The 12622-nt window shown below is 39.6% G+C and overlaps 1 protein-coding gene across 5 annotated transcripts in view; it reads right to left on the bottom strand.

The window, feature by feature from the left end:
- Positions 1-12622, bottom strand: part of nphp4 (nephronophthisis 4) — a 181523-nt gene that overhangs the window by 66051 nt on the left and 102850 nt on the right. For all 5 annotated transcript variants that reach the window (XM_085444897.1, XM_085444895.1, XM_085444896.1 and 2 more), the window contains one exon: positions 5488-5625. In XM_085444897.1, coding sequence (XP_085301023.1) covers positions 5488-5625 — 138 coding nt within the window. The remainder of the gene's footprint in view (positions 1-5487; positions 5626-12622) is intronic.

The following is a 12622-nucleotide window of genomic DNA, read 5'->3' as shown; positions in this document are numbered from 1 at the left end:
TGTAGAAGTCTTAACACATTTTAAAGGCTCAGAGTAATTGAGTTATACTTTATCTCAACTTGCTACCATAAAACCTATGGAGTGTGATGACATACGAGCACTTTTTATAGGCTGGTGAGTTCAGGGTGTAAGGTTACAAGGACAAATGGAGGTTTAAACAATAAACGCTGCAATCTAGTTTAATTACTCAATATACGCAAAAGGAGTCTCAGAAACTTGCTTACAGTATCAGAACAGAATGAAATGCCAGCGCGGAGACCAAGGAAATACACAGTACACAGTAATGTTGACAGTGTTTTCTGCCCTATATGAAATCCAGCAGTGGATTCTACAGTATTGGCATTTAGAAAGTACAAACCAAGCAACCAAAGTCAGGCACTTTAACAAGTCGCCTGCATTTAAGGTAATATTTTCAAACTGCTAGCAGAATGTGACCTTTAAAGAAAGGTTATATACACTATGAAAGAACATAATACAGCATGTCTTATGTAAAAACATAACATAGTAAAATTCATAGTAATAAAGCTTCTCACTCCCTGTATGTGCTACTCTTCTACACTGTAGAACAATAATTATAATAAATAATTATTACATCTATTGTTTTGGGATTGATGCACATATAGTAACGGAAATAATTTAACATTCAGTTTTCCTTTAATGTAAAACATTCTGTGATGCAGTTGGAAGCCAACCGGTGCAACTGTAGGTGCCAAGCTAACCTATTACTAAAAAAAGGAAATGCTGCTGTGTTGCCAGAAACAGACATTAGATTTGAAATATATATATGGAAAGAAATAAAAAGCATTACAACTTGTGTGAATGAGAGAACATGGGTATAAATGAAGCTTATTTCTTGGAATGTAGCCCAGTAAGTACAAGATGTTCCTACTTTTAGATAGATAGAAAAGTGGATAAAGTTATTCTGACAATTTCACAACACGACCTAGTCTGTCTTTCAAAATGAAATTGTATTGTGTCCTTCTGCCATGTTGTCTTTCTTATTATATTTGATCCTTCCAGTAAGTCTGATTCCTAGTTCCTGGCTTATTTCTGCAGAATGATTCATGGTTTAAGATATATAGATTTTGAGCATGAAATATGAAGGAAATCCATTAAAGCTGTAGTTGACTAGTTACAATATCGCAGGACTTCTCAGCTATGCTGAAAGGGGTATACCTGAAAGCAGGTATACAGTCCAGGGCAGCACTGAACGAGCCCCTACAATCTAATGTGATAATAAAGGGGAGGCAAGCAAACACATTTGCTGGTGTGTACGCTTAAATTTGAACAAATCTGCAATGGTGTTTCCACAGTGCTTTACTGTCACCTGTACATTAGAGGACTAGATACTACATTAGCCACCAGTTCTGTCCTCATATGAAAGACAGGAGACATGGGGTTAAGTTAAAAAGAATATAAAATATTACATAACTAATGATATTCAAATGTCCTTGCAGTTAGGCACCATAATTGCCGATGTGAATTCCTTTCCAGAAAGAAAAACAAAACAAGATTTAAAAAACAGAGTCATCAAGATGGCAGGGTCAAGATCTCTGTGTGAGCTATAACCATGGCAACGATTAGTGTGTGCATTTCCCCTTATAGCTCAGTGGCATTGCAGACTTGATGTATTAACAGTGAGCACTTTGGAAACTTCACAGCAGATATAACCAACAACACTCCAGTTGCAATTAACAAAGCTTATATTGTGACTACTTGTGACAGGCTTAAGTTGATTATCACTAATAACATAAAAGTAGAAATAAACATGCCCTGTGCCTCCTGCATTTCGAGAAAACGGTCCATCCCCAGCTGCAGGATGTGACTAAACTGAAACTGTTTACAAGCAGCCAAACAAATCCCTATACTTCTCAAACAAGGGCAATATGCTATGTGGGGGGTTTTTCTACATCAAAGAGCAAATGTGCATATATAAGGATGTGAAAACTGATTTCGATAAGCTGAAAAAGATTCAGGGTTAATCCCAGGATTAGAGCATTATCCTGAGCCCACATGGTGAGGACATAGAGGGGGCGACACACTGTCTTACAGACTACCTCAACTTTTGTGTGGACACGGTTGCCCCTGCTAAGACGGTACGGTGTTATCCTAATAACAAACCGTGGGTAACACAGGAAGTCAAAGCTGTCCTCAACATGAAGAAGAAGGCTTTCAGGAGCAAAGTGAAGGAGGAGATGAAGGCAGCACAGCGGGAGGTGAAACGCTGCCTGAGGGAAGCAAAGGACACCTACAGGAGGAAGGTGGAGCAGAAGTTGGAGAGGAACAATATGAGGGAGGTCTGGAATGGTGTGAAAACCATCACAGGCCACAACACCAAGAAAAGCACAGTGGGGGGGACTGTGGAGAAGGCAAACGAACTCAACAACTTCTTCAACAGGTTTGACCAGCCCACAACCCCCCCACCCTCACCTTCACTACAGAGTCCAATCCCCACTCTCCTACCTCCCTCGCTTCCCCCCCTTCCTGACACCATGACACCCCCCTCCTCCAATCCCTCTCTCAGCAGCAAGACATCTCCCCCCCTCCCCTCTTCCCAAACATCTCCCAGTGTCACAGTGGATCAGGTCAGGAGACAACTGAGGAAGCTTCGCCCCAGAAAGGCAGCAGGCCCAGACAAGGTGTGTCCTAGGATGCTAAAGGCGTGTGCTGCTGAACTTGGGGAGCCGCTACAACGAGTCTTCAACCTCAGTCTGCGACTGGGGAGAGTGCCCGCCCTATGGAAGACATCCTGCATCGTCCCGGTCCCCAAAAAGAACCGGCCCAATGAGCTGAATGACTTCCGACCGGTGGCACTGACGTCACATCTTATGAAGACTCTAGAGCGGCTCTTCCTCAACCTCCTCCGACCACAGGTACAACATGCCCAGGACCCACTACAGTTTGCATACAAGGCGGGTGTCGGAGTGGAGGATGCCATCCTGTACCTCCTACACAGAGCCCACTCACACCTGGATGGGGGAAAAGGCACGGTCAGGATCCTGTTTCTTGACTTTTCCAGTGCCTTTAATACCATCCGGCCCTGTATGCTTCAAGAAAAACTGAACAGGATGGAGGTGGACCCCTGCCTGGTGGCTTGGATCTCCGACTACCTCACCGACAGACCACAGTACGTCAGGCTGAAGGACATCACGTCTGACACAGTGGTCAGCAGCACAGGAGCACCACAGGGAACTGTGCTGTCCCCTCTTCTCTTCACCCTGTACACCTCTGACTTCTGCTACAACTCTGAATTATGCCATATTCAGAAGTTTGCAGATGACACGGCCATCATGGGGTGTATCTGGGATGATCAGGAGGAGGAGTACAGAAGTCTGGTGAGGAACTTTGTCGCATGGAGTCACACAAACCACCTGCAACTCAACACCTCAAAGACTAAGGAACTGGTTGTGGACTTCGGGAGGTCTAGAGCAGGTCCACTGCCGGTTCAAATCAAATCAAATCAAATCAAATCACTTTTTATTGTCACATCACATGTGCAGGCACACTGGCACAGCACATGCGAGTGAAATTCTTGTGTGCGAGCCCCACAAGCAACAGAGATGTGCAAACACAACAACACAAACGAGCAGATAGAGGGGGAGGAGGTGGAGGTGGTCAACAAGTACAAGTACCTCGGGCTGTGGGTGGACAATAAACTGGACTGGTCATGCAACACAGAGCACCTGTATAAAAAAGCCCAAAGCCGACTGTACTTCCTCAGGAGGCTGAGGTCTTTTAACATCTGCAGGAAGCTCCTGAGGATGTTTTACCAGTCGGTGGTTGCTGGAGTACTTTTCTATGCTGTGGTGTGCTGGGGGAGCAGCACAGCAAAGAAGGACTCATCCAGGCTGGAGAAACTGATCAGGAGGGCTAGCTCTGTGGTCGGCATGAAGCTGGACACTCTGGTGACAGTGGCAGAGAAAAGGACATTAAAGAAACTGATGGACATTATGGACAATGCTGGGCATCCTCTGCACACGGCCATTAACAACCAGAAGAGTCTGTTCAGTGACAGGTTGCTTCTCCCAAAGACAAGAACTAACAGACTGAAAAACTCCTTTGTCCCACACGCCATCAGACTGTTTAACTCCTCTCTGGAGGGGAGAGGGAGGGGAAACAGGAGGACAAAGGAGGGAACAACTAAGCTGTAGTGCCTCTTCACCTCACTGTGCAATACCTTTTGTGCAATACTTTTGTAAATAGTCAACGGTGCAATAGACTCAATACTTGAAATGTGCAATTCACTTGTATTTTTATTTTTATTCCTATTTATTCTATTTATCCCCTTCGTATATTTTATTTATATTGTCTCTGTATTTATATATATGTGTGTGTGTATAACTCTGTAACTTCTGTCGGTGCTGTGCTTTTTTGGAAATCGAATTTCCCAGAGGAACCCACCCGAGGGATTAATAAAGTTCTATCTTATCTTATCTTATCTTATCTTATGATTTCCTCGCCATTCTATGAGATTCTTCCAATGCTTCTAATGTGCATATTTCCAAATATATGCATATTTGTGGGTGAACGTAGTCTAATTTAGCAAAGACAAGGCAGCTTTCAAAGGCAAAATGAGTCTGGCAGGCAATTTGCGGCAGCAAACACCTACAACTGCAGGGAATAGGTTAGCCCTGCATCATTTCAGGAAATTATTCAGCAAAGTTAATCAAATCAGAACAGTATAGCTTGCTTCCTCATTTACGCTGCAGTGAATCCTCTGGCTGCAATGATAGGACTTGCGTTCAGATGCATAAAGCTTGTTAGCATTTAGAGCCAGTCGGATATGTTTTTTTCTCTGATGTAATTTTCATTATTATCTCTGTGCTAGTTCACTGGAAAGTATAGGGATTAAATCAAAAAGAGTTTGATAAAAAGGCATTCATTAAAAAAAAAAACTTTTTATTGCCAGAATTTGTATTTCAAATGGAGGGTTGATTTACACACGAAAACAGCTAATTGTTACCAATTACCAATCACCAATAAAAGAAGTACTGTACAGGGTAGGTTAAACATATTTTTTCCTAATTAGTCAAAACATGAGTTTGACGTAGAACAGTGAGTACCTTATTAAAAAAAAGCAGTCTTTGTAGAATAATTGAAAATCCAAGTGAAAAAATAATGTTTCTTTTGATTCTAAAGATGAAAAGAATCCGCTTCGGCACCTCCAGCATCTCCAAAGACAAAGAGTGTGCAGGGCTGGAGTTCAGGTTAGAGGATGTGTGTGTGTTTGTGTCTCCATGGGTACATGGGTATGAGCTGGTAGCTGAGTGCTGTAAAGGTGAGTGTGGCTTTGTACTCCAGTGAAGAAGCGGACAATGTACGACATTGTGCGTCTTCGCTATGATTGAATGTACACCTCGTAAATGTATCTATGACTTACTTTCACCTAGTGTTTGTGTATTTTCTGCAGCGCGCGTGAGTGTGTGTGTGAAGGATGTGTGCGTTTCTGTGGGTGCGCGTGTGAGCGAACGGGGGTGGAAATCTTACGACATGTGACAGCTGGTGGGCCGATGCCAATGGGGAAGGATGGAGCAGAGAAGGAAACGACTGTTGCCACGGCAACGCCGAGCTGGAGTGGCTGATGGTCGGGTAGCGTGAAGTAGCTGCCAGCTGAGACAGTGAGAGCTGCGGAGAAACAATGCAAATGATTCGCTGTTATTATTATGATTATGAGCAACAGGGCTCAGAAATATACTTTACACCAGAGAGACACATGTGCTGTCTGAGATGGCAACACCCCATTACAATGCTTTGATACTTATAAACCCTCGTCACTCTACCTGCCTCCAAAACTACTGCTTTTTTGCACGCTGTCATCCTCCCGCAGGTCAACTTTAACTGACTTGTGAGATTGTTTCCATCGTTCTTTATGATTATCTTAAGTATTGTGCAAAAAGTGTCATGTAGAAATATCAATCATTACTCATAAGGGACTTGAAATGTAATTCAAAATGCCTCCAAAGACCTACATTCAGTGGTACATACACTGAATGGTGTACATTTCGGACATCCATCAATACACAAATATAAAGTGTTTATTCTGAATGTTATAATAGCATTTTCTTTCTTATATTTTCCCATTTTAATTTCTGTTTGAAGCTGTTGTAAATGCAGAGTGAAAATAATAAAACTCACCTCACCTTTACTTGATTTCTAAGTAATTTGTCATATTTATTTATGCTTTGCGTTTCTCTTTCCCACTGGAATTAACTGCCCTTAATGTAAAAGTACTTTTATTTTTAAATTGTTCATATGATATCAGCGTATTACTGATATCAAAAGAACACCAGTGAGGAATGTCAAAGGAGGAGTAAAATTAAAAAGCAGGGGAGTGGCGTGTATAACACAACTTTGTTATTTAACAATGATGGAATAAGTGCTGTAGAATTGCACTTATATGGACACTTCAGAGCTATAGACGTGTCTCCACAATCACCATAATATTAAGTATGAAATACATTTCACATGTGAATTGCTCTAATCTTCGGTTTTCCCCACAGCTAATCCTGGGGTATCTCGAGGCATTCCCACACTCCACGGGATATTTTATACTGCAGCGACTAAGTCTGCCTAAAGGTTTCCTCAGAGATGGGCCTCCACAGGCAGACAGGTGGCATCTTGATCAGATAGCCAAATGATACTGTTTATATCTCTAAGCTAAAGAGCAGCTGTTATTCTCTGAGCTCCTTCTAAAAAAATGTTTCTTTCTGCCCAGTTATGTTGATCCTTTGTCTTATTTTAGTCTTTTCATAATAATACACTCTGATCAGAATGAATACATCTAATTAAATGGCCCCCAAATTACCGTCACATTCAAATCTGCACCATTGTCCCCTAGACAGGTGACAGCTTATTGCATCGGATTGTGAAGAGATATTTTATCCAAGTTTGTTTATCTACCTTTTGGGTAAAAGTCTTTTTGTTTGCTACTGTGAAATGATTACTAAAACTTATCCAAATCCTCTATTGTCTTTGAGAAAAAGGCAATGCTTTATTTATTTATTTAGCAGGGAAAATGCAGAATATATGCATTATACCAAATATAGCTAAAAGCTCATTCTCATGCATAGTCCCTGTGCATAGGCTCCTAATGACATGCAGATAACAACAAAAGATAGTAAATCAAAACCTGACAAATAAAAGCGTGTACACAATGAAATACCCTCAAAAGAAATGAAACAATAGTAGTTTCTAACTCGAGAACACACAATCAGCAACCCCAGAAGGAGAGAAAACATTTCATCAGTGTATGAAAATTCTGTGCTGCCACATTCATTCTCCCACAGCTCATTGACTGCAAACCTGAACGTTTTCAAATTAAATTTAAAATGTACTGCACTCTCCGATGCTTTAAGATTTCCACGTTCCCAGTAACTAAAAAAACAAAACAAACTGTTTTATCCAAAAGTTGCAAAACAAAATTTAATGTAGCGCTCACTTGCTTAAGCCAACAATACAACTTGTCACAAAGTTTTTAAAGAGGTTATGGCGCTAAAGTGTGAATAATAACGTATGGTTAACCAGTTGGACATAACTCATCTTAACTTCAGAAGCAGTTACCAGGTTAACGGGTTAAAAGGGACTTCATACACCTCCCGTCAGACTGTACATCTATACAGTAATTGCCCTGTGTACATGCCTGTTTGTACTTGATTATGTGCCCTACTCTTCCTCCATCTTTCTCAGTCCCCCCTTAGATCTGCCCAGCTCTGGAGCCAACAGCAGTCCTCACTGAGTCCTTCCACAAAACTTAGTCTAAGGCTTCGATCATTGCTTACCATACAGCCACTGTACTCTATCAATAATCAATAAATGTTTCTAATTGTGTTCCGTGTTGAGGGCTGTACTAGTGAATGTCAGCTATATACATAACATTTTAAAAAGATTATAGATTTTAGTTTGTCTGAGGCAGTGACAATATGTGTAAATGAACTATGAATCTATTTCATACAGTTTTTGTAAACTGTGTAATGTTTGCATGAGTCATTAAAGTAAAAGTTCTCTCTGAGAAAACACCACTTTATCATTCTCATGATTACGCCTCCTCTTTCTTCAGATCAATAAAAAGACAAAGACCAGGTCGTAATATATAAGGAAATATCTAAAGATGTTATCCCTGATGCCTGCTTTGGATATTTTTGTTTTTTGAAAGTTAGACAATTAATGTTAACTTTTTTCCTAATATAGGTAAAGAACATTTCAAAGTAAAAAAAAAAAGAATTATATGAAACATTTGGGGAAACCAGTTTCCAAAAGTGATACTGTTGTTCCTTTAAATAATTTATAGTGTGTTGAATTAACTTAGCACACTGAATCCTGCATGTCAAGGTTATCATAGGTTATTATGTGAAAGCATTCGAGAAATTAAAACTTTGTGAAATTATTTTGTTTTAGTTTAGTTGTTTTAGAACTTAAATAAATTTATTACTATATACTAAATAAACTATATGATGGATAAACATGTTTATTGACACTCTGGATCGGTCAACTGCTTTCATAAAGTTATGTGTTGTTATTGTGAAATATGCACTAATTTTCGTAACTATTGCCTCTGTCACATCCTCCATACAATAATAAATAAAAAGACAAAAACTAACAGTGAAACTTGTAAAAACTAAACTAAAACTAAACATTTCCAAATCATAAAAAAGTCTATTTAAATAAGAAAATCCACTCTGGGAACTAACTCAAACTAAACTGTATTAAAAAACAAAAAACAAAAGGTCAAAACGAAATAAAAATAAAAACTAGTTAGAAAATATACAAGTGTAACAACTCTGCCAGCCAAGATTAGTAGGATCAGTGCTGCGTTGCTTATTTGCTCAATCTCCGACAGAGCTTTACAGAATATTTTTTCAGCTTTGGAAGTCATTTTGATAAGTAAGAGAGAAAAGGTTATAATGGTAAAAATAATCTGTCAATGAACTGCAGTATTCCTTAATAATGGGCCTTTCAGTTCACTTGTGACCCATACTGAATCTGCTACACTCAAAACAAATGGCTCTCTAGATGGCAATAAAGATACTGCAATGAACTTTACTGAGCAATAAAAGAAGAATTGCTAACTCACCCACAGCTTTGTTGGCCTAACACACTTTGGTATTTTTCTGAGGACACTGCAAATGCAAATGCTTAAAATGAACTACAACAGACATCCCTGCTCTCTTCAAATCTTATCCTCAACAAGAAAAAAAACAAGGAAGACTTCACATAGCAAGTTCTGATGTGTCTCTGTGACACAGGGTACTTCTTCACAAACTGCTGGTTATAGCTAGTATTCATTTCATAGATGTGTGGCTACACTGTAGCTGCGTGCTGAAGACACACAGAGACACAGCCCACGATTCTAGCTATGTGTCCAAGCAACAAGTATATAAGTGAACAGATGCAACCACACAATTTTATTGAATGTCCACACATTGGCTAAATAGAGAAATACAAAAAAACCCTATAAAGACAAAAATCTATTAAAATGATATAAAGTAGCTTTAATGTTGGAAAAACATTAAACTTCACCCTGCACAACTAATCAAATCTTGATCTTGATCATGATTTTGGCTTGGTACAATTAAACAAACATGAGAGTTTCTGCTCCACCAGCAGAAAAAGCCAAAAGCAAATCAAGCACTCCTAACATCAGTGCCCATCACAGCCGGGAGTATCCTGGACTAGTCTGGACGAGTAAATTAAACATTAAAAGACAGAGATACAACAAAATGTAAATGCCTGGCACAGCACAAGACTAAGAGCCTGTCCCTCGAAGCGGATTCTTCTGGAAAAACTTCGGATTTAGGGCAAGTGATGTTAATAAAAGAACAAACCATATACAAAAAGTGCTGTAAAGTTGTGTGTCTGTGCCTGCAAAGCAACACAACTAACTGATCAAACCACCTAAAAAACATCACAAACTGTAGTGTAATAAATGCACCAAGGCAGACTCAGACATCCATGAAAGTGAGTCCGTGCAGCACATCAGTATATCCATCCACCTCACAAACACCAACCAATCACATTCCATGTGGCCACACATGAGACCAATAAACACAGTGAGTAACGAAGGTGTCAGGAAAATGGTCAACATACTCCACAAAAGATATGTTATCCCCTCGAGCAATTATCTTTCTAAAGTGGCAAAATCTGCACTGTATGCAAAATGTAACAGGGGAAATAGAGAGGGATCTCACAGCTGGTGAGTTATATTTACTTCCAACAGGCAGGTACAACGAATGGAGTCAAATGCTTGTTTGTTTTTAATTTTCTTTCTATTTTTTTATTTTTTATTTTTTCTTAAATGACATCAGAAACAGTAGTATGCGACATTACGTGATGGCAGAGCTTCAGTTCATCCTTTGTCTTTTTTTTTTTTTTTTTTTTTTTTTTAAATAAATAGGACAGGGGGAATGAATGAGAGAAAGAGGGGGAGAGAAAGAAAGAAAACCAAAGGGGAGAAGAGACGGTGAGAAGGGGGGGGAAGAGAGAGAAAAAAAAAAAAACAAACAAAAAAAACAAACAGAGGAGACAGCAAACAACAAAGAGCAACATAATAATAGAGAAAACAAAGCACCATCACAATAAACTAGCTAGTCATAGATATCAATATTTACTAAATAATAAACGATATTGTGCAGCACGCAAGATAGACAGCGCACAGTGTGCTTTGAGGCAGCAGCCAAGAAAGCTTTAGTCCGCGTCTGTGAATACCCATGTGTGCATACCTGGTCAACATACTCCACAAAAGATATGTTATCCCCTCGAGCAATTATCTTTCTAAAGTGGCAAAATCTGCACTGTATGCAAAATGTAACAGGGGAAATAGAGAGGGATCTCACAGCTGGTGAGTTATATTTACTTCCAACAGGCAGGTACAACGAATGGAGTCAAATGTTTGTTTGTTTTTAATTTTCTTTCTAAAAGATTTAGGCCAGGTAAATAAAGGTTTATTTTTCTGCAAAGATTAATTAAAACGGATTAATTTAGAAAATTTATATACAACGGTACAATTAAAAGATCATTTTTAGCCATAATCACGCAGCTAATCAAACTCATTACATGTTTCCATACATTCAGTGAAGCAATGTGATCTTGAGCATAATACTGAGTGAACAAACCAAAGACAGAACTATTTTAGAAAATGGAAAAATAGATGCCCCCCCGATAAATCAGATTTCCTCAATATCGATTCTGAAATAGAGTGTTTGATCTCTCTCGGAAGATCACATTTAGAAATCAAGGTCTGCCAGTTTGAACAATGTTTGAAACAACAGATGACCTGATGCTGAAGAGACAGAGCTTTCTCCCACTTCTGCGTGAAAAGTATCCACTTTTTAAAAGACAGGCTAGATAGATAGAAAACCACAAAAAAAAAAAAAAAAAAAAATCACACTAAGAATACCTGATTCTGTTTCTCCCTTGAAAATGTGTTGGTGTCCTAGTTAAATTGCAACGCTTATTTGAAACCTGTTGCTACGGAAAAACCTGGGTGCGCTAGATTCCAGTTAGCTTACCATGTGTTCTCCTCAACATATCAAAGATATGAAAAAACAGCCACAGCTTAGATGTTTTCTGTGAAGATGCCATAGGAAACAAGATATTTGTCACCACTGTAAAAGTAATGGAACAAGAACAAACAACAACTGTGCTGTTGATAAAGAGCTGCAGGTGACAGGCTGCACACCTCCAACTTCTCAGCAAGATAACCAACTTTAATGTGCCCTGTTATGTGCTTGCTGAGTGCGGCGCGAAATCAAAATAAATCAATTTCTCACGCCATGATGGGAAAAGGCAGATTTGTTTATTGAAACAGTGTGTGTTTGTTTGATTGAGGACTAAACACCAGTTGCTCTTTTGTGTATTTCTGACGACGGAGCTTCTCGAGGACCGACTGCTGCCAAGGGAGGCATTAAACCACACTTTTTGCCACCACAGTAACTAAGACTGCCATCAAATTAATCAGGGTTGAAATATTTTTGTTGTTAATTAAAAAAGAGCTGGCATATAGAACCAGATATATGTTGTTGTTTTTTTTAAGTTTTAAATACTGCCATCTGTCTAGGAAAGTGGCACTGATGGAACATATGGGACATGGTTTAATTGGAATCAACTGAAATGACACCTAAACAGAGCAAAAATGGAAGATTTTCAAACAAAGTGGTTTGACACATTTTGAATTGTGCTAAGTCTCATAGTTTCCTCGCTTCTAAAGACTATATTAGGTGTGGGCGTAAACCAAAATATGAGCAGTCGGTTGTTGGGATCAAGTCAAAATGTCCTCAAATGTTAAGACCAGTGGACTATCACATATCCACACATGCATGCGATCTCACATTGAGTCATCACGTCTGCACACAGAAGGCGTGAAAGACACTACGCAGACGACTCTGCGTGAGAGAATCTCACACACACACGCACATACAACAGGAGAATACACGGAGAGAGGCAATTAGACGTGGCATAACTGCGGCTGCCAATGTTCTAACCTCAGCCTGTCTGTCCTGACAGCCAAGTGTGTCATTTCTAGTTTCATGGGACCTGCACGTGAGTATGTGTGAATGCGTACATATGTGTCTTGTGGAAATACGTGCTGCTGACGAAAGATCTGAGCACGAAACAAATTCAGAGTGCT

This window comes from Copadichromis virginalis, linkage group LG20 (genome assembly GCF_057382275.1).
Source record: "Copadichromis virginalis isolate Kocher_CV1m ecotype Utaka linkage group LG20, C_Virginalis_male_GT1.1, whole genome shotgun sequence".
Classification (NCBI taxonomy): Eukaryota; Metazoa; Chordata; class Actinopteri; order Cichliformes; family Cichlidae; genus Copadichromis; species Copadichromis virginalis.
The sequence above is the reverse complement of the archived record's forward strand: the minus strand, read 5'-3'. Positions and strand labels throughout refer to the sequence as shown.